Here is a 23,772-nt window from a genome sequence, read left to right as displayed (position 1 = left end):
CAAGCAATAAAATATCACAAAGACACTTCATAAGAAGAAAATGAATAAAAACAACAAAAGTTATACAGCAATAGAGAATTACATGAATTTAGGATTCACTCCAAAAATTAAAGGATTCTTTTCTTCTTTTCTAATTTTCTTTAGGCAGAAAAAAAAACAAAAAAAGGAAGGGGCTTGAGAAATATTACAAAAACAGAGTTATACTCTTAGGATACAAGATTTTATTAAGTAAAAACCATAACACTCATCACACAGAATTTTACCTGCCAACTGAAAACCAATGTCCATTAATGCAGTAATATATACCTGCTGCCTTATTATGCCTTAAAAAACTTGCAGCTTCCGTATAATGCTTGTTTGCCTACACTGCCACTCAAGAATTTGATACAACAAATGCCATGACTAGATCACAAGGAACGATTCAGTTTTTTCGACCAAAATAGAGAAGCTTTCTGAATCCTTTGGTAACTTTAAGAGAACTTTCATCGGTTGTCCATTTCCTTCTTCCTTGATTCGTCTCGAGTCCCAATTCATCACTTGGAAGAGTCGTGGAAACTTCATTCGAGATGATCCCTTGACACACTGGAGGCTCCAAATTTATGTTTCTATCCAAATGCACACTGGATACTCCGATAACATCATCAAGAAACTTTACAGCCTTGTTAGAACATTGCTTCTTGTCATCTATTGATTGTTCAGCAGAAAGCATAGGTATATCTATCTTCTTCTCACTCGATGATATGTTACGTACCTCCTCCGTGTTCTTAGCATCAGCAGTTTCATTGGAAATCTGTGGTCTTAGTTCAGGTCCGCGTTCATTTGACATTAATTTTTTTAAGTCATCGTTGCTATTTTTTCCCTTCTGAGGACCAGATGCAGAATGGCCTTTTCCGTGAACTTTGGTATCCAAAGGCTTGGCTTTACGCGGACCTTGCTTACTCTCATCTCCATCTGATTTCTTTAATGGAGCAATCGCTTTATTTTCCTTTTGACTTGCTTTCTTACTTGGAGTGCTTTTTGACTCAGTGGATCGATCCTTAGCTGTCCTTGTAGACGCAAGGCGTTCTATAGTGGAACTCTTACAAACTGGTTTATGTAATCTATTGGTTGCCTCAGTTGGAGCCTTAGGTTTTGGTTTCTCAATTTTTGTAGATATGGCTGACTCTTTTGTATTCTTCCTTGAAGTTGGTTTGGCTAAACCAGTAGTACCACTTCTTTCTGCAATTCTCTTTTGACGCTGCAATAATGTTTGTTCCAATTTCTTTCTACTCTCCTCGTCCTGTCAGTAACATTAGAGAGATTTAAATGGAGTAATAATAACAATAATAGATGAAAACAACAGGAAAGCACAAGATTGTTCATACCTTCTCAGCTTTGCTTTTCTGCAATGCGGTTCTACTGCTTGCAGAAGGAGATTTCTTGATTCTTGATGATGTCTCGGATTTGGTCCTTGCAAGAGATCCAACTGAATTTTTAGATTTTGGTTCCTTGCTAACTGCCTTTCGTCCAAGGTCCTTACTGGTCCTTTTGTTGGTTGCTTCGCCATTTTGGTGAACCTTCTTATCAGCAGAACTAGGTCTAACATCAGTATGACTCTTTAGATTTTCAGACAAGAATACATCGTTTTCATAATCCAGTTCGGGTTTCCATGCGGCGGAAACTTGCTCAGCAGTTGAATTCCTTCCAAGAACCATGAAAAGGTCATTTGGTTCACATGTATCAGAAGGATCAAGCTTCTCTTCTACATGATTAGGCATGTTGTGCTTAACTTGTTCAGCTCCCACGATGTCTGAATCCATGAATATGTCTGTCTGTTGGTGATAATCAGACGCGGTATCAACTGAATGGTCTCGAACCAAAATGGATTCATCAAATAGAACACCTTTCTTATCATCATGAGAAGCTGAAGCATAATCTCCAACAAAGATACTTTGATCTGAGATTTCCCCTTGATATGTTGATTTATTTAGTAGATTGCCTACTAACAAATCCTCCTCCTTTTGGCTCTTACGGACTACTGATTCAGTGGCACCATTAGACAAGATAGACTTAGGATAGCCTTTTGGTTCCTGAGTTCTATGTGAAAATAACAACTCTTCTTCTGTGCTCTCTCTGCTAATAACTTGTCGAGGGATTTCATTTTCGACTAGGCTCTTTGTCATCAAGATCTCTTTCTGGACGTTTTTTGACCCCGTGTCGTTGGACCTTGAATCTGCATCTTGCATAAGAATGGTCTGGAAGATATCCCAGTTCTTACCAATGTTGGTCACTTCATCCTTATCATCCTCCTTAGAAGCCCCATTCGATATCGTGCCACTGTTGTTTCTCTTCCTTCCATCTCGTTTCTTCTTGTTGCGAGACGTTGAGTTATGCTGCCTCTTCTCCCATGATCCAACTGCTTCTTCTACATGCTTTCTGAGGGATCCATCCTCCTCATCTCCAGAACTATCCTCAGTGCTGCTGTGATCACTTTGTTCATTTCTATTTGAAGCAATGTAGTTTATGTTGCGGATAACAACTTTTCTTGATGAACTCTTCCCCTGCTGCATTTTCTTATCCTCCTCGTAGTCATCAGAATCACTGTTAGAACTTGAATTGCTGCTTTCATGTCTATCCCTATTTGAATATTTCTTCTTGTTCTTGGAAGGTGGCTTATTCTTCCAATTATAATCTGATTCAGGACCAGGACCTCGACTAAAATCTTCCGGATTTGGAGGCCATGGCATTCCAGGATAGTAAGTAGGATTAGCCTGCATGCCTGAAAACATGTACCCTGGATATGTTGGAATTTGTTGAAATGCTGGATTTTGATTGTTTTGCATGTAAGGTGGTACATTGTTTGGCCATATTGGTTGTGATTTCCTATCTGTAGAGTGGATTTTGATGGGTGGTGGTAAACCATTTTCTGCATATTCCACACACAAAAGCAGCAGATTTTAGCCATCACATTATTAAGAAGGTTCACAAAATGAATATCAACAATGTTAAAATGTTATTCACGGTAAACATGACTAAAAGATGTCATCATAGAAGCTCCTTAATACGAAATTTCAAGCGAAAACAAAGTGTTAGGAAATATTCTGCAGATTCATAGGATATTTAGTATTTACTATGATTGATTGTATTACCATATATGTAGCCTTGTATTTATTACATTTCCATTCTGTGTATTGTAATTGTACTATAAATACAAGATACCCACTTTGTTGGGTCATCACACCAAAATATATTCAAGTTGGTATCAAGAGCCAAAACAGATCCTTTTCTCTTCTTTCTTTACGATGGCATCTTCTTCACCCACTTCTCCAGAAAACACCACACCCGCCACTCCTTCCTCTACGGAAAACACCACACCCGTCACTTTGGTGCTCCCCCTCCAGCCACCCTCAATTTCTAATATCAAAAATTTTGTACCTCTTGAACTTACTTACTTGAACTATCTCACTTGGAAAAAGGTTTTCAAACCTTTCTTGCGTAGCCAAAATCTTTTGAACCTTGTGGAAGGTTCTGTCCCCTGCCCTGAACTCACTCATCCACAATACACATTATGGATTCAATGTGACACAACTGCTCATAGTTGGATCAATGCGACGTTGTCGCCATCTGTCCTCGACACACTTCTAAATTACAATTGTGAGACTTCTCATCAAGCTTGGAGCATGCTAGAGAAACTTTTTCTTGACCATGTTTCTTTCTCTATGATCCATCTTAAAAATAAATTTCAGAATTTCAAGAAAGGATCTCTTTCAATGGAAGAATATTTACAACAGTTGCATTCTCTATCAAGTGCACTATCTGCCATCGGTAAACCAATATCAGACGAGGACCTTGTTGCTCAAATTTTGCAAGGCTTACCCCCGTCATACAGAACATTTGTTTCTGGACTAAATGCAAATAGGCCATTTCCCTCATTTTTTGATCTACGTCCTCGTCTTCTTACTAAAGAGGAACACATCAAAGCCATTTCATCTGATGATTCTCAACAATCAGTGGCGCTCTTTACTGCAGCCAAAAATACTAACGATGCTGGCTGCTTTATTCAACAAAATCAAGGTCGTGGCTCTAATCAAAATCGTGGTCGTGGGAGATTTCATAATAAGAATCGTGGTCGCGGATCTGGCCAGAACAATTATCATACAAATTTTAATAATTCTACTCGTGTTGCTCCAAGCATACTTGGCCCTCCGCCGACTCCAAATGCGACTAAATCGATGACACAATGTCAGATTTGTTTTCACTACAATCATACAGCTTTGGAACGTCGCAATCGTTTTAACCATTCTTTTGTTCCACAAAATTTTCCCAAAGGTTTGGCAGCGATGAGCCTCGAAGAAGTACCTTCAACAATCTGGTATCCTGATACAGGGGCTTCCTCACACATGACTGGAAATCCGAATGTTCTTTCTGATCCCATTCCATATCAGGGTAATGCGCAAGTGATGGTTGGTAACGGTAATCTACTTCCTATCTTTCATGTTGGTCATTCTTTTCTTCCTACTTCTAAACAACCTTTGCTTCTTAAAAATATTCTTCTTGTTCCTCAACTCAAGAAAAATTTATTATCTATTCATCGCCTTTGTGTCGACAATAATTGTTATGCTAAATTCACTGACTCTTCTTTTTCCGTTAAGGATCCGAGGACCAACCACACACTGCTCCAATGTAGGAACTCAGGATCTCTCTATCCGTTTTCATCTTCTTCAAGCTTCATTCCGTCAACAAGTCCCACTGCTTTCTTTGGATCCGCTTCGCAATGTTCATTGTGGCACAAGCGCCTTGGGCATCCTGGAAAACTTGTGCTTGATGTATTATCGCGAAATAAAGTTATTTCTAGTTCTTCATGTTTTAATCCTTCTATGTGTAATGTTTGTCATTTGGGCAAACAATCTAGGCTCCCATTTTCAAGTTCTACAAGTACAACCAATAAAGCATTCTTTCTAGTTCACTCTGATGTTTGGACTTCCCCTACTGTGTCCAACTCTGGTTATCGTTATTATGTGCTTTTTATGGATGATTATACCAAATTCTCTTGGACCTATCTCATGCGGCAAAAATCTGAAACTTATAGCAAATTTCTTGAATTTTATAATATGATATCTAATGTCTTTGATTTATCAATTTCATATTTCCAATCTGATGGGGGTAAAGAATACGATAATACTTAATTTAAATCCTTTTTCCGTGATAAAGGTATTATTCACCAATTTTCTTGCCCATATACTCCCCAACAAAATGGTCATGCCGAGCGCAAACACCGCCACCTCAATGATGTCATTCGTTGCCTACTTTTTCAAGCTAATGTCCCTGCGTCGTTTTGGCCTGACGCTCTACTTTATGCTACTTATATTATTAATAGGCTACCACATCAAAATTTGAAGTTCTCCTCACCATTTAAATGTTTATTCCAAAAAGAACCAGATTTATCCCTTGTAAAAATTTTTGGGTGTCTTTGTTATCCACATACTGCCTATGGTCATGTCCAGAAACTCAATCCTCGTTCTACTCCTTGCTTATTTTTGGGGATTTCACCAGATCACAAGGGATATAGATGCCTTGATCCCTCAACTAATAAAGTTCTAATTTCTAGGCATGTAAAATTTGTAGAAGATATGTTTCCTGAATCTAGTTCTGCTACATTTCCTGCCAACTTTGATTTTTTCCACAACTCAACTTTTCCTACGTCATCTCCTAATATTTCTCCTTCACCTACCCATGTATTTCTCCCCTCAAATTATGGGATTCATACGCCACCTTCCAATATAAAGTTCCTTCCCAACTCAAATTCTACTTTTCCTTTAATATCAACCAATTCTCATGCCAACAGACTTCCTGATTTACATAATTCTCCTAATTCTTCTCCATCTAATAACTCTCCTAATTCTTCTCCACCTAATAATTCTCCTAACTCTTCTGCATCTAATAATACTCCTAATTCTCCAAATAGTTCTACCGCTAATAATTGTCCAAATTCTTCTACAACTAATAATTCTCATAATTCATCTCCCTCAAGTAATTCCCTAAACTCATCTCCCTCTAGTAATTCTGCTCACTCATCCCAATCAACCTCTTCTTCTCAAGTGGTTGCTACTCAGCACTCCAAAATTCATGGGATGACAACTCGCTCTATGACGGGTTCTTTGAAGCCAAAAGTCTTACCTTCCTTACTAGCAGTGTCCTCCCCTATTCCATGTGAGCCTTCTTGTTACTCTTTAGCTGTAAAAGATCCATCTTGGAGAGATGCCATGAGCGCCGAATATAACACTCTCATTTTGAATAAGACTTGGACATTAGTTCCTCCTTCTCCTCATCACAATTTGATTGGTAATAAATGGGTATTCAAGATTAAAAGAAAAGCTGATGGACAGATTGAGCGCTACAAGGCTCGTTTAGTCGCCCAAGGTTTCTCCCAACAACCTGGAATTGATTATGATCAAACTTTTTCTCCAGTTGTCAAACCTTGTACTGTACGCTTGGTCCTTTATCTGGCACTCTCTCAGAATTGGACTATGCGCCAACTAGACATATCTAATGCCTTCTTGCATGGAAATTTAGCAGAAACAGTTTATATGCGCCAACCTCGAGGTTTCATCCATCCAGATTATCCAAATTATGTTTGCAAGCTTAATAAGGCATTATATGGGTTAAAGCAATCTCTTCGTGCTTGGTTTGAGCGCCTTACCACATTTCTTTCTGATTTGGGTTTCAAACAAAGTCGTTCAGATCATAGAATGTTTCTATACTCATCTGCAGGTACTCATATTATTATTCTCTTATACGTTGATGACATTTCTATCTTTGGTTCTTCTTCTCATCTTATTCAAAAGATAATTGATGCTATGAAATCTGAGTTCTCCCTGAAGGATTTGGGTCCATTGAGATTTTTCTTAGGGGTTGAAATCACTCCTAATTCTGATGGAATAATGCTGCTCCAAAGAAAGTATATTTCAGATTTGTTGGTTCGGCATAATTTGTCTGAATCAAAGCCAGTGAGTACTCCCTTGCATAGTAAGCAAAATTGGCACACTCTTGATTCTCCCTTTTTGAAGGATCCGACTAAATATTGGAAAATGGTTGGAGGATTACAATATTTGGCTTTCACACGACCCGATATCCAGTTTGCTGTGAACTTAGCGTCACAGTTTCTCCATCAACCTCGCCATGCTCATCTGCATAACGTCAAGAGAATTTTTCGCTACCTTCGAGGTACTGTTGATTTTGGTCTACAACTCTACTGCGATTCATCACCTAATCTTCTTGTTTATTCTGATGCCGATTGGGCGGGATGTAAATCTAGTCGACGCTCAACCTCTGGTTATTGTGTGTTCTTTGGAAAGAATCTTATTTCTTGGTCAGCTAAAAAGCAGCCCACAGTAGCACGTTCAAGTACTGAAGCAGAATATCGTGCTCTGGCCTTTGCTGCGGCTGAAGTCACATGGATTCAACAACTATTGTGTGATTTACACATTTTCTTGAAAGAGCCTGTTCGAGCTTACTGTGACAACTACTGTTGATTTTGGTCTACAACTCTACTGCGATTCATCACCTAATCTTCTTGTTTATTCTGATGCCGATTGGGCGGGATGTAAATCTAGTCGACGCTCAACCTCTGGTTATTGTGTGTTCTTTGGAAAGAATCTTATTTCTTGGTCAGCTAAAAAGCAGCCCACAGTAGCACGTTCAAGTACTGAAGCAGAATATCGTGCTCTGGCCTTTGCTGCGGCTGAAGTCACATGGATTCAACAACTATTGTGTGATTTACACATTTTCTTGAAAGAGCCTGTTCGAGCTTACTGTGACAACATTGGCGCATTATATCTTGCTCAAAATCCAGTGTTGCATTCTCGAACAAAGCATGTATCTATAGACTATCATTTTGTTCGTGAGAAAGTTGCCTCAGGAAATCTTCTAGTTCATCATGTCTCATCTTCCCAGCAACTTGCAAATATATTTACTAAGTCATTACCTTCTACCAGATTCACCGATTTGGTTAGCAATCTGAACGTTCGAACCTTCCGCTCAGATTGAGGGAGGGTGTTAGGAAATATTCTGCAATCATTTAGCAGATTCATAGGATATTTAGTATTTACTATGATTGATTGTATTACCATATATGTAGCCTTGTATTTATTACATTTCCATTCTGTGTATTGTAATTGTACTATAAATACAAGATACCCACTTTGTTGGGTCATCACACCAAAATATATTCAAGTCAAAGGATGATAAAAGTATGGAGAATATCATCATGTGTACCTTGATTAGTATCGAAACTTCCATGACTAATAGTATCAGACGTCGAAGCATCAATAGGAACATTTTGTTTTCTGTTCATCATTATATCTTGAGTAACATCAGTATGTTCAGCAGCAAGCGTGATCCCAGATCTCCCAAAATACGAAAATTCAGAAGGAGAGTAGGCTTGAAGGGCTGCCACTTCGTCCATCCAGATTCCGTCATCTCTCTTTTTGTTGCACAGCTCCATAAATTTAATGCATGCTTCTCTGTATAGAGGCAAAGAATATTTTCAATAGGTATTGTAATAGTGCATCTACAGTTAGACCTCTCTATAACAACCATCCTCGGCAACAACATTTCACTACAAGTTTAAAACAACCATCTTTTCTGTGGAACAACTTTTCATGTTATGTTATATTATTTGTTATCCTATAATAACATTTAGATATCAAAAGATACCAGGACAAACGATGTTGTTATAGAGATGTTTGACTGTACCTTAGACGCAAAGCGCCAAAAGCATTGGAAAAAGATATGAGGTCATCCAAGTTGTCCATATCAAAGCCAGATACCAAAGCACGAGCATAAGCCATTGCTTGTTCTTTCATTAAAACTGCTTTTCTGCTTTCTAGAACGCGTTGAAGACGAACCCTGTCCATAACAATAAGAATGCAGTCATATAAGTGAAAACCCCATATAAATTATATAAGTAATGATAAGAAAAACACGAGCTTACTTGGGATTTTCTTCTTGTGCAGCATCACCAATACCATCAGATCCGCCGTTGGACTTTAGCATCAAATTGTCAGTTATTAATAAGTAAGGAAGTCCAGTAAACATGCAATGCAACGTAGTTTTATTTACTCTAGATATTGATATACTACCTTTGAAAAACCAGCGGAGAATTTGGAATCTCCATCAAAAGCTGATGCATTTCCTCCTAATTTCAAGAATCAATTGAAAAAAAATAAAAATTCAAAATGCTGCATCAACGGGTTTCTTATACATCTCAATTCTCACCCTAAAGGAAGAGACTACAAAATTCTGGAAATCCTGTATATCATTATAGAGATCAACAGGTGTTAAAAAAAAAAGAAAAAGAAATGCAATGAATCAACTGATATGCATCAGAAACAAGGACTGATATACGAATATATTGGTGAAATATACCTTCAACATTGATACTTGCATTTTCTTGTTCACTCTCAATTTGCGTGATTTCTCTTTCAATGGTTACAAATCGCTCGAGAATTTCAGGTGTACTAACAAACCTCACAAACCTGAGAGTGTTAAAAAAAAAGTAGCACATTGAGCATCAAATATCAGTCTTTTCTTTTACAAAGCAACCAAAAATTACAAACTATGAACCGGATTTCATCAATTTTAACCATGATCATTTGACAAAATGAAAAATAACCAGGAAAGCCTAATAAAAAAGTTTACATTGTATAGCCGCTTACCAGAATAACACCAACAAAAGTACATTCTTTATAAACTAATTATAATATACACTTAGTGTACATATTTTATACATAATTAACGTCTATTTTTTGTTGGCCATGTAATTATAAAGCCCAATAAAATTTAGAAGAAGCTGTAAATTTACCTTTGTAAAGTTGCTTTGGTGAACCAAGAAGCATTAATTGGTGAAGGTTGAAGAGTAATTGAATATCCTCCTTTAGAAATCTGATCTTTAGCTGATTTGAGATGAACAAGAAATGGGTCGAGCAATCCAGTAGCTAATTTCTCCGAATTGTTACCAGCAAAGATTACAAGATCACATCTTGTGAACATTCAATCAAAATTGAAACAACGTCAATGTGAGATTTCAAGAACAGTTGTAACAAAGAATTGACTATTGAGTCAGTAAACAAATTAAATATACCTGGTTCTTGTGGGAGTGAGCTGAAACAGAGCATAATCCAAACGGGTTCTCGAATCCATTATAACTTCAATGAATCTTCTTAGCAAATATCAGCAAAAAGAGAACAAGATTTTCACTCTTTTCAACACAAAAAAACTAGTCTTCCTTGAAGAAAATTGGAATTTATAGACTGAAACAGAGCATAATCCAGATGGGTCCTGGAATCCATTATAATAATTGTTTCAGTACAGAGATATTTCAACGAATCTTCTTAACGAATACCCACAAAGAGAGAACAAGAATTTCACTATTTTCAACAGTAAAAAAACTTGTCTTTTTTGAAGAAAATTGCTGAATATAAAGAGAGACTGTAAAAATGAAGCGGAGACACAAAGGGATTTGTTGATTTAAAAATGGGGTTCCCATTTTCAATGCCGACAATTCATATAATCTTGGAGCATTACTCTGTGAAATTTGAGTAAAAATACCTTATATTATACTGGAATATGGTGCTTGAGAGTGGCATATAGGCGCGGAGCCAGGATTTTTAGTTTATTGATTCAGAATAACGATTATTATTGTTTACTAGGTTCTTGATACTTTTTACTACAACATGTTGCTTCTTTTGGTTTGTCCATCTTCTTATTTTGATGTCGTTATTTTTCTTTCAATATTGCTTTGATTTCACTTTTTTGAGCCGAGGGTCTATCAGAATCATCTACGTATATCCTACTCTTTCCAGACCTTACTTTTGAAATTACATTGTATATGATGTTGTTGTTGGGTTCTTGATATATTATTTAATACATATCAAACAAAAAATTTAACACAAATATATTGAGCCAAAATTATTGAATTCTGCCAAACGCTTGAGTGAGGATGGGGTAGGGGGTTGGGTGAGGGGTCGTCTCAAAAGTCTTTTATTCTTGTAGTTGAAGACAGCAACAATGGCGGGCTCCTCATCTGCTTCAGTTTCTGCTCTTCTTGTAATTCAATTTTTGTTCTGATATTTTTCTAAAATATGATTTTGCTTAGCTTTACTGTCACTCTCAAGTGTAATAATAAAACTCATATGGGTATAGTCCCACTATTGCTGCTGTTACCGAATTTACCAGACTTTCCCGCTTGCCCATCATTATGACTATTTCTTCTAAAACTTTAAAACGGGTATTTGCACTTTTAATAAAATTTGATTTGTCTTTATGATATTACGGAGGTGGAATCAAATTTTAAAGTTTATGAGTTCAAACTTCTAATTTTTTAAAGTTAGACAAACACTACTAAATTTGGATAAAAGCTATTGGATTAGGCCAAACTCGTAAACTATTACCACTCGACCCTGGTGATACTTAGTTAAACATATTTAAATCCTTACTAACTGAAGTATTCATATTTTTATCCTTCTACTTATGAATCTTCACAAATTTATCAAATTATTATCTGCTAAATATGTTATTATTTATTTGTTATATTAAACTTGCATTGCTAGTTTGTTAACTCTATATTTGAAGGTGTAACACATTTACTATGTAAAAGAACTAAAAATGCATATTTTAATTAATTCAAGATTTATGTTTACAAAAATTCAAATATGAATTACGAATAACTGAGGGATTTAAAAGTGCAATTATCCCAAAAAATAAATATGGCATAACTAGCTAATTCCATTCCTGTTTGCTTCGGATTGCTTGTAAATTTTTAGTGTCCTATGCTTTAACTCAAAGAAGACAAATAGAACCGTATTAATGGTGTAATTAGATAGTTTTTTTTTTTTTAAAAGTGGGGATGAATTTGTCAATAAATAACAAAAAGGAGAAGAAATACAAAATAACAAAACCTTTGATAGTATATTATGGCATAGTTACATAAATTGAAGGATAGTCACTAGAACATTCCTTGTTTTAAATTATGTATTATATAAATAGATTGAAAATTACTTTTTATAAATTTAAATTTTGAACACCTTCAGTGAAATTTCTAACTTTTTGTGACTGACAGAATCAACGGCCTTCATCTAATCAATGCAAGTTTAATAAGCAATAAGTTTCATAGATGCAAGTTTAATTAGCAATAAGTTTCACTTTCCCAACAAAAGCGAAAGACATGAAATTTATGCAAGCAACGTCATACCTTTTTATTGAAATTTGAAAAGATGGAACAACACAAATATCTCTTATCATGAAGGTGGATGGAAAAAAAAAAAAAAAAAAAAGGAATGAGTGTTTGAAATAGAAAAAAAACTACCCCTTTAATTAGCTGGATTAATTAGGACAGCCTTCTCCATGATGATGTTGACCTAATGCCTTTCTAATTTCGTCAAATTTTCAACTCTGCCTGATTATTTTAATTTTTTTGTTCCATTGATTTTGATTTGCAAACCACCACCACTTGTACTAACTTCCAAGCTAAAATCCCCCTTTATGCCTTGCATCTCGACCAAATAATATGAATTAGAAATTTGCAAGTAAGAATTGGCCTAATGGTCCATAAAGTATGGGATACATCATACATATCAGTGATTCAAATTTCACCAGAGACAACAAAATAATAGGTGAGTTCTATTCCAATTAACGTCATTTGGTGGGTAAGCGGATCCAAGATTTTAGTTTGATATGGGTTCTACCTTTTAGGGTTTCAAAGTTACAACACTATTAATTATGGGTATTTATTGAAATATTAGCAAGTTTACACATACATATATGATATGCGTTGAAATATGGAATCATACCTAACAGCTACATCTTCCCCAGGTTAGAATATTGCCTAACATGAATCTTAAAATGTTTCCCTTGATAGTTTTAGACTTATAACCTTTTTTTTTTTTTTAAATTTCTCACTGGTCGCTGCTCGGTATTCGTATTGAGGCCAACTAAATTCAGATTCGTGCCGGATAGTCTCACATTATAGAATAAAACGCTACCTAACAAAGACTATTCCATATCCGAAATTCAAACCCAAAACCTCTAATTATGTACTTATTACTCCACCATAATCCTTATTGGTCTAGACTTATAATCTTGTAAATTACATTTACAAACATTAAAAGGCAAGGCAAAATTAAAAGGGACTCCATGTGATTAAACGTTACGCCCTTAGTCTTTTTTCGAGAGCAACGTCTATATACATGCCTTGGATCTGTTAGTACACTTTTTATTATTTTATTTTATAGTGCATATTATAATCTATTTATCTTTAGCCGAATTAATCGTAGATTATCTTAATTTTTTCGTTGCTATCATAAATCAGTTAGCAAGTTACTATGACTAATTTGATGCGATTTTAAGTAACCATATTCTATTACCATCTTGGGTCGTCATATGACAATTAGTTTCATTTCATATTCTGGATAACAATGATGTAATCATCATCACTTCTCCAAACAGCCCAATAATTAATATTTGTCTCTGCAGTTTCAGTTTTCAAGAATACATTGAAGTGGCATGCAAAGAAATATTAGTGTCGCATTTCTATTTGTAATATCTATATATTGGCTTCCATAAGGGGATAAAAAAAGATAGAAGTACTCAAAATACCATATAACTTATACCAATTTGTATCCCATAATTTTTACTTTGAAAATGTAACATATTACTATTATAATGTTAATTTATAGGAGTTTTACAGAGTTTTTCATGTTATTAAAGTACTTAAAATTAAGCCTAGATATAATATTTTTCTATCAAACAAGAAGATCAATTAGTATTATTTTGATATTCTGATCTACCACTATTGATAATAATACACGAGTCAAAATAAATAACTTAATTCCGGCCATCATGTAAAATGAATAGATGGGCAACTTTAGTTAGGTTCGAGTTACATTTGATTTCAATTGCTAATACGTTAGGTTACCAGTTCATATCATCGCACTGTGGATCAATAGTAATATAATGTGATGATTTTTAAATAAAGTTTAACTAGATATAACCAATTCAACCAAATAAGGCATACTCCTAAAGGTTATAGAATTGGGAAATTACCAAATAGCAGGTCGAGTAGTTGATATTTTAGATTTTATTTTCAACTGGAGACGAAAGAATTAAAACAAATGAGCCCAGCTTCTGGTTTTTGTTCGTTTTTCGTTTCTTTTGACAGGTATGATGTCCTTCTAAAATAAATATAGTCGGGAAATTAGGAAATAACAAGTCCAATTGTTGAAGACTATTTTGACCTCATACTATTGCATCTTGAATTATGGAGGTAGAACATGATTAAAATTTGTTCTCTTAATATTTTGGTCCGAATTGAAACAACTTAACGATTAAATTATTTACTTGAAAATGATTGAGTTATTTAGTTGGAGACGCCGTGAAAGGTTTAATGTGGTGAAGTATTTGTTAATGATTGAGTATAGCCTTAGTTTAGTGAAAAATAAAAGCGATAAGAAAATCATAATCTTGTAGAGTTGGCTTTTATGTAACTGCTGATCAAACTTTAACGAGATTAAGAAATAAAACTGATGTGGCTGCTGGGATTCGAGCCCAGGTCTCCACGGCCACAACGTGGAATTCTTACCACTAAACTACAGCCACTTGATGTCAATGCTTCTTTTACATTCTATATGTCTTCGTAACCATGCGATTATTCAATTAAGCTGAAGTCATGTTTTGGTCAAAGCCTTGGGAATATTCAATTCTCACCAATAAGCTAGATTCTCTTCCCTGGAGCTCCCAACATTATCTTGGATCCATTTGTGAGTCCATAAACAGACCTATTGTGCCTGCACAACATATGCTCTTGGCATTTTATCATGAAAATGTCTGGTTATTATATATACATACATTCATTAAGATTTTCGTTAAGAAAACCTGTCGTGAAATCCATTTACCAAATGTCATAGTTATGATGAGCTGCAATGAATAAGAGGATCTCATGAGCTTAAGAGGGTTCTAGACTTCTTTTAGTTATAAGGCTAGATAAATGAAAAAACAAAATTGTGTTATTTATTTTCTATTTCTCTTCAATGCATGTATTCTTCTTTGTATGCTATGTCTCTAATAACATAATCAATTGTTTTGTTCAAGACCGCTTATAATCATTTAGTTCTCTCGAACTTGTGTACTCATCTCTACCAGCTATATTTCATCTCGAATTTGTGTACTCATCTCTACCAGCTATATTTCATCTCGAACTTGTGTACTCATCTCTACCAGCTATATTTCAACACAAGTTCTCTTATACGCCAGTGATTAATATTATCATAAGAGATTTGGTCCAACATCAGCAATTTAGAAAAGATCTCTAATAAGTATCTATGTATTCCAAAAATAGGTAAATAGAATATTAAGACAATATCCATGAAACTTTTGGCCACATGTTTCATCACCCCATGGACGTTCGGAGCTTTATCACACTGAGAGTAGTCTCAATTCTCAAGACAAGTCTCTAGTAAGCATTGATTTTCCAAAAATAATGCAAAATGAATTAAAATGTGTATTTTACTATTAGCAAATGCATTATCATTAAATTAATGTAAATATAATTCTTGAGTACGGTAAGGTCACTAATTTGTGCTGATCATATTAACTTCTAGTTGTCTGCGTATTGTTTAAACTGCACGTTTAAAGAGTCTATTAAACGTGATCATATTAACTTCTAGTTGTCTGCGTATTGTTTAAATTGCACGTTTAAAGAGTCTATTAAACGTATTTGAAGGTTCCTAATTAAGAACTTCCTTAAGGACTAGACCAGAACGAAGAACTTAGAAGAGGTCAAAAAGTTCAAACTTATCTAAATCATTTGTCTTTTTATTGCTCCTGTCAAATCACACGGTTATATTCCTAAGTTCTAGTTCAATTCTTCGTCAAAATTCTTTTCTCAGGAATTCTCCTTTCTCTTTCAAAGCTACAGTATATAGTAAACTCCAAATAAGTTCTATTCACAACTACGACTTTAAAAAAAAATTAAAAAAATAATAACCCTCTTATAGAAATACAGCAACCTATATAACAAGCACAACGACACACAAAATTAGCAAAACAACATTAAACTACTCTTAAATAAAAGAGCAAAAGGAAAAAAAAAATGCAGCGCTCATCGCTTGTTAGAAACTTAGTGCAACGCCAATTAGTTCATCAAAGGCATAGGACTAGCAAAAAACAAATGATGATTAGACCACAATTAGCATGTGATGTTTTCATTAACCACAGAGGAAACGACACAAAGAGAACAATAGCTTCATTATTATACGATCATTTGACACGTTTAAGGATTAGGTCATTTTTGGACAACAAGAACATGAAGCCAGGTGACAAATTGTTCGAGAAAATCGACAGTGCAATAGAGGAATGTAAAGTTGGTGTTGCCGTTTTTTCTCCACGTTATTGTGATTCTTATTTTTGCCTTCATGAATTGGCTCTATTTGTGGAATCAAAGAAAAAAGTGATTCCTATTTTTTGTGATGTTAAGCCCTCTGAGCTTCGTGTTGTAAACAAGGGAAATATTCTTCCACTTCGACCCAATGAAATTGAGAGGTTTAATTTGGCACTTGAAGAAGCTAAACACACCGTTGGCCTTGATTTCAGCTCTAACAAAGGGTATGTCTTCATGTTATGATTATTATCTTTTTACACTCATAAATGCATTTTAACATAATGTAGCAGGTTAAGTGCTTTATTAATTTCTAGATTACTAATATATCACACTTATTAGTTATGGTTATGTTTGAGATAATTAACTAATAGGGCAACAAAATTTTTATAATGTCAGTATGTGTGTGTACATATAGAATTTAAACTATTTGTCATCCATATTTTTGTAAAATTATTAGTTACACATGCATATGACCTGTTTTCCGAACAAAACACCAAGTCTCTTATTCATGCATAAGCAAAACAAAAGAGTCACTAGTTTCATGTTCAAGGCATGTGAAAAATTGTTCATCCCAAGAAAACCTCATGTACTAAAGTCTTCAAAAAACTAGCAAAGATTGTACCTATTTTTATTTGTTTTAATTAAATAAAACTAACTACATTCACGTTGTTCCTTTGGTAATCAATATCTCATATACGTTTTGCACAATCCAAGGTAAGAATTAATCCAGTGCCGGTAATATCATTATCAACTCTTTTGCACCTGATTGGATGCTTATGACCTTAACTAGCAGAAGAATCGATAATTCTAATGTTGACAATAGATTTTTATTTCACTTACTTATTTTAAGGATGGAATTGTACTATGGTTTTTACCATTTAAATTTTGTAGGAACTGGTCGGATGTGGTGACAAAAGCAGCTGATGTTGTCATTGAGAGCTTGATAGAGATTGAAGAAGCTGAGCTAACCAGAAAACGGACTACTCCTATCGTTTTTTGATCCATGCAAATTCGTACTAAAATTATGACAAACATGAAATTATTGTTTTGAATAAGTTATCAATTTTGTACGTTTCCAGTAAAAGATTTTAGTGAACTACATATTCATCTTGTTCTTTGTAGTATAACAAGCAGATATTTTTTTGTTGTTGTTGTTGTAAGTTGTAACATGTCCAACATGTAGTAGTTTCCGTTGGTACTATGCGGCGGGGAGACTGAATTAACTTTGTGGTCATTAATTAACTCTTGTTACCAAGTTTGTTTGTTCATGTGTAAAGTTCCCTCAATAAAATTCTTTTTAATGTTTTCATTGTTTATTTATGTCCCTTTTCCTTTTCTTTTTCAACTAGAGCAAAATATATATATATATATATATATATATATATATATATATATATATATATATATATATATATGATTTTTAACGTTCTCATGTTATTGAAAAATAGCTATTGTTAAGGAGTTTCAAACTCCACGTATGAAACTAATCCAAGAGTTTCAAAAGATACATATTTCAAAAATATGTTTTAATTCTCTTTTTAATCAAAGGCGTGAATAATGATTTCAACAAATATGTTTATCCTCTTTCTAAATTTCATAAAAATATATATAATTTTAATTTGTCTTTTAATAACTATTATAATATAAATATTTGTGAATGTACCTAATAAGTGGTGTAAACAAAGGCGGAGTCAGGATTTGAAGTTTGTGGGTTCGGGATTCTAATTCTTCAAAGTGACTTGGTTCTAAATTAATATTGTACATATTTGATAAAATATTTAATACAAATATATGGTTCGGACCAAAGTTACTGGGTTCGGCTGAACCAACTCCCGAAGGGCTAGCTCTGCCCCTAGGTGTAAATGTAGAATTTTTGTATTATATTAGATATAAGTGTTTGATTTTAAAATACAAGGATACATCCGAAATTGATTCCTATTACAAGATTGTTTTGTGTAATTAACCCAAATCTAATTTAATTGACAAAATTTGAATTGCCACCGTGATGAATTGCAGTACATGGCGAGGATCACTACTAAGAAAACAGAAATTGACGACGGATAAATCCTATAGCTAAACAATAAAATCTGCCGCTTATCCTATTTAGCGACACATTATCAAAATATTTTGTTAAGTACAAGCTATATATATATATATATATATATATAAAAGATAGATTAACGATATAATTCGTAGCTAATTCTAATTTTTCGTATAATGTATTCTTATACCTGGTACCGCTCATGTTTAAGAAATTGCATGTAACAAAGGACACTGGTAATGCAACTCCCGATCTAGTGAGACTGTGAGAAGAAAATCAGAATACTCATTGACTTAGTTAAACATGCCATTAATTAATCATTATGTGACATTCAGTACACATAAAATTTGGAGTTTCTCAATCGTACAGATCAGCACTCATCGATCATTAATACTTGATGTGAGTCTAATAAATTGTTTTATGTTGAGCTCTTTGCTTGTATATTGTTGAGGCTGCTGTTAGTGAGAAAATCTCTATACCACTGGGCCGACAGTTTTGGGCTTCGATCCAACGTAAGAGGATCCACATGATAAAGCCCAAATTTGACAGTGTAACCAAATCTCCACTCGAAATTATCCATCAAGCTCCAAATGAAATAACCACGCACATCAGCACCATTCCTGTCTCACCACAACTCCACAAGTTAAAAGAGCAAATATTTAAACCAAAAAAAAAAAAAAAAACATCAAGCTTAATATGAAGATGTAAAAAAACATACAGCAAATATTAAAATAATTGGATTCTACGATCCATTATATATTGTATTATACTCCCTTCGTCTCAATTTATTGTGGCACGCTTTTCTGTTTAGTCAAATAATGTCATCTTTCTATAATTAGAAATAACTTAACTTTAAAATCCCCTTTTAGTCTTAATGAAATGACTTATAACTACAGAAATAGGCAAGGGAGCAGTTCAAATGACGTAGAAATTTTTAGATTAATGGAAAATTAAGGATACCTGATTGATCGAGCCAAAGATGCTAAGTATGCTTTGTGATATTTAATTCGCTTCATGTCTTGGTCCAAGTCATATCCTTCTTCTTTATTCTCATTTGAAGCGTACCCTGCATGAAGTATTATCACAGTTTACCCACAATTATGTAAATCAATAGTACATGAGAATTAATATAATCAGTGAGAAATTCCGCGAGTTTAACTAATTAGGAGATTATTCAATACCATTTTCAGTCACAAATATAGGCATGTTATTGTATCTCTTCTTTACATAATCAACAATCTCTTCCATGCCTAGTGGAACAACATACGATCCAGGCATTCCCATCTGAAGAAAAAAAAAATCAGCTCGATCGTTTAATTTGGTGTTATTACTAATGAAATTGAACCACTTTTCAGCCTTGTCTTTGAAAAAATAGTCATTGTCATGGAGATCCAAAAATTCCACTAGTGAAATTTCAGGACTATGTCCTGAAATTTCAACTGTGGAACACTACTAATCTATTACAAGCAAATATATTTTCCGACGAAAATTCTCAAGGGAGATCCGCTGAATATTGGTTTTTCGATGGATTATCTGTTGAAAATATGAGATTTCCAACGGACCTCCTTCAGAATTTACCGTTGGAAATTAGCTTGCTTTCATTAGTGGCGAATTTGAAACATGTTTTCGACAGACTCCGTTCAGAATTTTTTCATTGAAAATTTGCCTTTTTTTTTTTTTTTTTTGTAGTCATGACGAATGTGAAATTTCATGATAAGGGCTATTTTTCAAATACAGATGTTGAAACATATGGCTATTTGTCATTTCACAATAGCATAGTAATTGGTAAGAATAATCTAAATAATTAATTAATTGGCGTGTGCATGAATATAATATAATATAATATATACTTGATCTCCGATGTAGGCACCATTTTTTTGTCCAGTGACGAGCACAAATCCACGAATAGCACGATTTTCACCATGTGTACAAAGAACATCACTGTCCATGCATGCGCAATTAGAATGAAGGCAATCTTTAGCAAACCATGTTGTATAATGATTAAGCCCTATGAAATCGGTGCTATTCTTTATAAGTATTGCTTCTTCAGAGCTGAATCTTGGTAGTTTTCTCCCATGGTACTGTCGCATTTCTATTGGATAATCTCCATGTACTAGAGGGTCTAGAAGCCTGTTGGATCATTTAAAATTGTCGAGGTGAATAATTTACACTGGGGCCATCCATAAATAATTTCATATACTAATACGACGAATCACATAAATAGCAGGTCGGATATTGACGTCAAATTAAAGACCACGAGAGATAGACGATGTGGTTTATGGATGAGATTCCTTTATTTTTAATTAGAGTCTCAAATTCGAGCCTCGGGTATGAAGAGATTCCTAATAGGAAACGCTTAATCCCCTCTAGATAGGCTCTCTATACAACGAATTTGAATTGGTTAGGCCAGTAAAATTCATTTACCAAATGGTTAAAAATGATAACCAACATAATACCTACTATCACATGTTAAAATTATCTTTACACTATCAAACTTATAACTAATTAAGTCCTTGGTATAAGTAATACTATACATACATACTTACCAGGCCACATGAAAAGCCAAAGCCCTGTTTGCAGCTTTCCTGTCAGCCTCATTATCCGTCATTGGCTTATACATGTAAGCACTCGCCACTATTCCTATCATTCCGCCTTGTTCTTCCTGCAGATCATGCATGCATTGTTATTTTCAGCTATTTATTCTGAAAAAAAGAAAGAGAAACAATTAAATACCTCTAAGTAATTGAGGTTGAAAAATGATCACACTTGCCTGAAATTGGTGACGATAGAGATTGACAGCCTTGGCATGGGCCAATATTGAGTTATGGACAGCAAGTAGAGGCTCAATGTCTGAATTACCAGAAGAGCATTCCCCAAAAGGGGTAGAACAATGTGAAGGTGGGAATACACCTTTCAAATAGGCCATTTCCATATATAAATTAGGCTCATTCATAGTGGCCCAATATTTCACTCTGTCCCCAAAACTCTTAAAACATGTTTCAGCAAAGTGAACAAACTCTTCCCTACAAACATGATCAATTAAATAATTAAGATGGAAAATGATATTTCTTTATTATAAATAATTAAATATTCACCTAATTAGTTAATATTCTTCTCTCTATATAAGTTTTGCCATAAAGAAATACTCCCTCCGTCTCAATTTATGAAATAAATTTCCTCTTTATAACACCTTTCTCTTTTTGCAAACTATTTAATCTTTGCCTATTTTATCTTTAATCGTGATAGTGACATGACTTGTTGGGACATACTTGATATAAAAGTTTGTTCTTTTATATGGAAAGAAAAAATAAATAAACATGTGCTACTCTTGTTACCACTCACTTTTAAAACATATAATTAGTTTTTGTACTTTGCAATACAACAATTTCTTTAAGTTTAACTAGACAATGCACTTACTGCATTAGAGGACTGAGCCAGGCCCCAAATCTGTCCTCAAATTCCTGAGGATAGTCATAATGGTGGATCGTCACAAATGGTGTTATTCCTGCATTTTTTTATGTATCTAATAATATTACTACCATAATTAAAAATGATTATAAAAAAAAGGGGTTGGCTCAGAAGATTAATGAAAGAAAGAAGTGTAAAGAACCACCTTTGAGTAAGAGACTATCAATGATATTATTGTAAAACTTGATTCCAACAGGATTCACAGGCCAAAATTTTCCTCCTGTTCATCTCCATCATAATTAAAGACTCAAAAACATATACTACCATATGCATAATTTAAAGTATCTTTTTACTGATCCAATAAGATCAAGTAAAAGAAGTAAAACTAAGAGATGGGAAAAAAATTCAACATATATACTAGGTAAAATTCTACTCCAGGAAATGGAGAATCGATAAGCATTTGCTCCAAGAGAGGCCATTGTATCAATGTCTTCCTGCCATCATTCGTTAAAACAAATTAAACACACAATTAACATATGTTTCAAATGTCAAAATCAAATTAACGTTGGATGATTAGTTTAGTGAAGTACCAAGTAACGATGGTAATGGTCGTCAGCTATGTTTCCACTTCCTCCATTGGGTATTCTACCTAAACCAATTTAAGTACAAAATCGAAAATGATATAAATTGAGCTTATATAGCAGTATTTGACTAAGCACGTTGTTTAAGGAAGAAATAAAGTGTTTCGTCACCATCCTTAGAATTTTGTAGTTTTAGTTATGCAATAAACAAATTAACTAGTAGTAGCTTCCCTTTTTAGTAATTTGACATTTAAATGCACGTTTTGAAAATATTAGGCTAACACAAGCTACTAACAAAAGCACCTTTCAAGTGATTTAGTTACATACAACTTGTTATCCTCCAAAAGTACTTTTGAGAAAAAATATTTCTCAAAATAAGCTGATTTCGGTAGCTTGCGCAACTATATATCTCTTAAAATATAAGATGTGAAAGTTACCATTGATACTACAATATGCGTCCCAGTTGCTAAGACTTCTTCCATCTTCAGTGTATGCTCCTTCAATCTCACACACACACAAAACAAAATTTGCAAAATTAGGATGTTATAATATGACACAAAATAAAGAGCAGGAAATTAAAGGTGAGATATATATGTAATTACTTGATAGGCAGAAGTTGAAGTTCCAAAAAGAAAACCATCTGGGAATTCTGATCTCTTCACCTCTTGTTCCAAGCCATAAATGATAGTGTTTGCAGAATTAACATGTTGCAATAGTAAGAGGAGACAAATCAAATAAGAGTACATCTTAGTGGTCCATCTCTTCATTTTTTCGATAAAAGGATTTGAAAAGTTTGGTGCAGGTCTTATGGGATCTGGCCAATATTCATCATGACTTAATTTTTTTTAAACATCTTTATAGTGTATCCGATTGGTTGTGCCTATCTGTTATATCTCGACAGAAAATTAAATGACATGTTTTTTTTAATATATATTTTTGTTACTTGTTATTATGATAATATTAAATAATACATTGGCAACTTGACACATGATGGCGAATATTTTTATTTTCATGATAAAACTATTACTAGTATTTCGTTAATTCATCATGTAGATAATGAGATACAGTTCACTTTTATAGATTTGCACATGGGATACTTCTTTGCTGCCGCGGTTTAACTATTACACCCGTTTCAGAATTGTTTTGCAAAATAAGTCTCACGGCATAATTTTAGCACAAATTGTCTACAATGTTCTGTCAAATTGGCAAAACTTGTGTTATTCACAAGTTATGATTGGACCATAAATTTGAAGTGCAAATTGTTCACGAATTCTACTAGATTGACAAAAGTGCTTGCGGGATTGATAATTCTTTACACTATCTTCATTTTA

General features: G+C 34.1%; 3 protein-coding genes and 1 non-coding gene across 6 annotated transcripts; 1 reads left to right on the top strand and 3 right to left on the bottom strand.

Annotated features, from left to right (window-relative positions):
- Window positions 1-26: 26 nt before the first annotated feature.
- Window positions 27-10,721, bottom strand: LOC132618749 (COP1-interacting protein 7-like). The gene is made up of 10 exons (XM_060333748.1): window positions 10,588-10,721; window positions 10,121-10,317; window positions 9,842-10,018; window positions 9,406-9,515; window positions 9,120-9,175; window positions 8,972-9,024; window positions 8,734-8,886; window positions 8,254-8,501; window positions 1,365-2,905; window positions 27-1,279 (listed from the first exon to the last, which is right to left on the bottom strand). Exons 2-10 carry the CDS (start codon window positions 10,177-10,179, stop codon window positions 422-424), a joined length of 3,255 nt encoding a protein of 1,084 aa, XP_060189731.1. The 5' UTR covers window positions 10,180-10,317; window positions 10,588-10,721; the 3' UTR covers window positions 27-421.
- A 3,838-nt stretch (window positions 10,722-14,559) lies between these two features.
- On the bottom strand, window positions 14,560-14,631 carry TRNAH-GUG (transfer RNA histidin (anticodon GUG)). Its single transcript has one exon. It is a non-coding gene; the product is annotated as a tRNA-His (tRNA).
- A 1,081-nt stretch (window positions 14,632-15,712) lies between these two features.
- On the top strand, window positions 15,713-17,654 carry LOC132619346 (probable 2' cyclic ADP-D-ribose synthase BdTIR). The gene is made up of 2 exons (XM_060334279.1): window positions 15,713-16,635; window positions 17,303-17,654. Exons 1-2 carry the CDS (start codon window positions 16,124-16,126, stop codon window positions 17,409-17,411), a joined length of 621 nt encoding a protein of 206 aa, XP_060190262.1. The 5' UTR covers window positions 15,713-16,123; the 3' UTR covers window positions 17,412-17,654.
- Window positions 17,655-18,716: 1,062 nt separating this feature from the next.
- On the bottom strand, window positions 18,717-23,579 carry LOC132619234 (beta-glucosidase 18-like). 3 transcript variants are annotated; one of them, XM_060334177.1, is made up of 12 exons: window positions 23,044-23,579; window positions 22,879-22,945; window positions 22,451-22,509; window positions 22,294-22,354; window positions 22,066-22,140; window positions 21,870-21,957; window positions 21,219-21,475; window positions 20,999-21,110; window positions 20,303-20,582; window positions 19,634-19,736; window positions 19,413-19,518; window positions 18,717-19,072 (listed from the first exon to the last, which is right to left on the bottom strand). In XM_060334177.1, the coding sequence occupies exons 1-12, from the start codon at window positions 23,206-23,208 to the stop codon at window positions 18,871-18,873; spliced, it is 1,575 nt and encodes a 524-aa protein (XP_060190160.1). In that variant the 5' UTR covers window positions 23,209-23,579; the 3' UTR covers window positions 18,717-18,870. The 3 variants fall into 3 exon arrangements, with proteins under 3 accessions (XP_060190160.1, XP_060190159.1, XP_060190161.1); XM_060334176.1 differs by having other exon boundaries at window positions 22,279-22,354; window positions 23,044-23,577; XM_060334178.1 differs by having other exon boundaries at window positions 22,279-22,354; window positions 22,879-22,938; window positions 23,044-23,181.
- Between the last annotated feature and the right edge of the window lie 193 nt (window positions 23,580-23,772).

The sequence above is a fragment of the Lycium barbarum genome, chromosome 11 (genome assembly GCF_019175385.1).
Source record: "Lycium barbarum isolate Lr01 chromosome 11, ASM1917538v2, whole genome shotgun sequence".
Taxonomy (NCBI): Eukaryota; Viridiplantae; Streptophyta; class Magnoliopsida; order Solanales; family Solanaceae; genus Lycium; species Lycium barbarum.
Note: the sequence above shows the minus strand (reverse complement) of the source record. Positions and strands in the feature narration are given on the sequence as shown.